Source organism: Nestor notabilis, unplaced genomic scaffold (genome assembly GCF_000696875.1).
Source record: "Nestor notabilis isolate BGI_N333 unplaced genomic scaffold, ASM69687v1 scaffold24593, whole genome shotgun sequence".
Lineage (NCBI taxonomy): Eukaryota > Metazoa > Chordata > Aves > Psittaciformes > Psittacidae > Nestor > Nestor notabilis.
The window spans coordinates 34,955-38,424 of record NW_009923683.1 but is presented as its reverse complement, the minus strand read 5'-3'; the positions used below and the strand labels follow the sequence as shown (position 1 = coordinate 38,424).

Genomic DNA, 3,470 nt, shown 5'->3' with positions numbered 1-3,470 from the left:
TAAGTAAAAAAAAAAAGACCACAGAAAAAATTATTATTATTATTATTAGTGCCTCAGCAGATGGTGCTTCTGGCAGCACTTGCTTAAATATTTATTTCTGTGTGGGTTTCCTCCCCCCTTGTCATTGGGGTGGGGTTTTTTCTTCCTTCTTTCACATCATCGTTACAGGGTAATGAGTCTGTAAACACTCAAAGCATGCTGACTGCTTTATTTATTATTTTTATTGTTATTTATTTATCAACTCTTGCCAGATCAAGACTAGTTCTTTCTGGCCCCCCAAAAAATTACATAAATAGATACATAGAAATGAACTGATTAAAGAAAGGGGGAGGGGCTTGTTATGGTGAAAATGAATTTATGTGCCTGTATGGACAATTCAGGGGGTTGGATTTGCATAGCAGTGTGATTAAATGGCCTGTGACCTTGTTTCAGGTGCGTGTGTGTGTTAGTGTGCTTGGAAATTGTGGGTTCGTTGGTGTAAATTAAGAGGGGTGTTGATGTACCTTAGAGTATGTGCATGTAAATGTGTGCGCGTGTATGCATGGAAGTAAGTGTGTGGTGTGTAAGCTTTCCTGTTAGGAAAAAGCTAAACAGATGCTGTGCTTTAAAAATTAATAGCTTTGAACTGTTTCAAGTGTCAGAAGAAACACGGGATAAATATAACCCTTTAGGAGCCTAACCTCACAGACTGAAAGAGCAGAATATGCCCTTTGTGCTGTGTTTGCCACTTCCCTCCTTCCCCAAGCACACGGTTTGGTAGAAAACTTGCCTCTCCCTTCCTGTGCTGTATACACCATACACACCTTTCTGTGGCACGTGGAAGGGAGAGTAAGAGTTTGAAGTGCTGGAGTGCTTGTTTAGTTGTTTCTTTTAAAGCTGAGCCTGTGAGTTACTCCTGCTAGGATGCTTAAAGTAACTTATCCCGTACCGTCAGATCTCTTCAGTGTCTGGCCCTTCTTGCACTGCAGTTGGCATCTCTGGTAATTTTGTGTCCTCACTTTCAATGATATTTGGACTGCTTTGCTTCAAAGGTGTTTATTTGTCAGCAAGGTCTTTATCTTGCTCTCGTCTCTGCCTGGCCTGCACTCCACAGTTCTCCAGCCCTGCACAGCCCTTTGCTTTCTCTTCCTCATCTCATCTCATCTCATCATTGGAATAGGGAGGAAGCTTTCCACAGAGCAATTTCTTTCCTTTAAAGCTGCTGGCGGTGCTGCTGACATAAAGCCCTGGACTAGCAGGACCAGTTGGTTCGATCTGCTGCCAAGCTGCATGTACCTGCTTAGTGGCACAGTGACTCAGGCTGCTGCTTGTGTCCTGTACCAGCCTCACAGCAGCCCGGGCACTGAGCAGGAATTGTTTCCTCTGCTTTCTGCTCCACACCTTTGTTTGTGCAGCCAGCCTTGCTGTTTGCTGGTGGTTTGTTTCTTCTCTGCTGCTGAGGTTTGTTCCAGTTTCTCAATCACCTGTTCTGACGTGATCCTGATTTCCTGCAGTATTTCTTCTCCTTCCCCAGGGAAAGGCATGTCTGCTCCTGGCATCTGTCCCTGTCTCCCTTTGTGAATGCTGAGGCAAAGAAGTCATTTAATTTTTTAGCAATGTCTATCTTTTCTGTCAATTAAGCCCCCTTTCCATCTCCTGAAGGCCCTGCTGTCTCCACAGTTGACCTCCTCTTCTTTACTGTGCTTCAGAAATGCCTTATTTAGCCTTGCTTTCCATCCCGACTTTTTCTGTCCTGTAGCTTAGAGTTACCTCACCTTATGATGATCCGTAATATTCCCTGCTCCTGCCCCATTCCTTGATGGCCCCAGGATATCCTCACTCCTCTCATTTTTTCCTTTTTACCCGTTGCCCTTCCTTGTTTCTTTCCCGTGCCCTTTATCATACGCACTCCTGCTGCGTTTAGCACTAAGTGACGGGAGGAACCTTTGAGGAACCTTTGAGCAGATGGTACTTTATCTTTGAATGTTTCCCCTCTGAGTCTGCTCCTCTCCACTGCTTTTCCCTTTCAAGCTCTTCAGCTCTTCCAGGGTCCTCTAGAATATACATCAGAGAGTTCATTGCACTGATTAGCCCGTTACTGGATCATCCCCTTTTGCCAGTTTGTGCTGTGTCTGTCAGTCACTATATTCTATGTGCTCTCTGTTTGTATGTAGGTATTATATGGCATTTCTGCCTTTCTGGGGATTTTTCCACCCTGTATGTTGGGAGTCTCCAAATCTCTGTGGAATGCTCAGTGGTGACCTGCACAAATGGATTGGGTGCATGTTGTTGGCTGTTGCTTCTTGTGTCCTACTTTTAATGGCACTCAGAGGCAGACTGAAAACCCTGTTTCTTGCATTGCATTTCTTTTTGTTGTGAGCAAATACTCTATCCACGTGGAGAATAATGATTAGCAGGACTGTTGTGCATTGGAGAAGATGCACTCACAGGGCTGAGGTGGTCTGCCTGTAATGCTTCCTTCTGCTCCTGTTGATCCATCTCACCTATCTTTCTGTTGATCTGCCCATCTTACTGAAAGTTCCTGTGCAATCTTGCCATGATCATCTTCTATCTGCGTGGTTTAATCTAATCCACTGGTTTGCAATCTTCTCTGTAGTGTGACACCATGCTGTGACTAAAAAAAAAGATAAAAATAATCTTGAGACATAACTTGTACAAACAATTGAATGCCTGAGCTTTTCTGAGGTATCTAAACTCACACAGGAGAATCTTAGAATTGATTGAGGTTGAATTCAAGGAACCCTCCTTTCTTACTCAGCTCCAGGTAAGCAACTTAGATAATGGAGGTGAATTTAAAAGGGAAAGACAGACAGATTAGGGAAGTACAAGACCTGAATAATCCTGTTCAAGATGCACCTTTAAATAGTGACAAGTAAGAAGAGGAAGGCTGAGGGGTCACCATCTCCTTGGAGGGGATAAAGAAGAACGGTTTTAATGCTGTAAACATGTGGAATGAAATCAGGAATGAGACTTACTTTATTTGGACCTTGCTTACATGCATTGCTCTCAGGACACTGTTTTATTCTCTTTTCCTTTCTTTCTTCTGTCCTCCTCTCATGTTTGCAGGTTCTCTGGCAGCCAGCACTGTGGACACATACACTGTGCATACCAGTATAGAGAACATTACCACTGCCTTGACCCCGAGTGCAACTATCAGGTAAAAGAATGGTAAAAAGTTACCAGCACGGCTACCTGAACGTAAAGGGGTAGAACCTGGGGGAGATGTGTGCCCCCCTGTGCTTTTCTCCCCCATACACACACATGCCTCTTCACTTTTCAAGGGCAAGATATATTTTGAATTTACTACAACCCTATCTTGTTCCCATTTAACCCAATCTAACACCATTTAACCAAACCCAAACCATTATAAAGAAGAGCAGAATATAGATCAGCTCAAGTCGGTGGGAACTGCTCCAGATCTGTATCAGTGAAATTCTGCTGTGTTACAAATTGTGCCTGAAACTAGGGAA

The 3,470-nt window shown here is 43.7% G+C and overlaps 1 protein-coding gene across 1 annotated transcript in view; it reads left to right on the top strand.

Annotated features, from left to right (window-relative positions):
* CASZ1 (castor zinc finger 1) overlaps positions 1 to 3,470 on the top strand; it is a 33,950-nt gene that overhangs the window by 13,000 nt on the left and 17,480 nt on the right. The window contains exon 5 of the mRNA XM_010012277.1: positions 3,067 to 3,157. Within this exon, the coding sequence (XP_010010579.1) occupies positions 3,067 to 3,157 (91 nt within the window). The remainder of the gene's footprint in view (positions 1 to 3,066; positions 3,158 to 3,470) is intronic.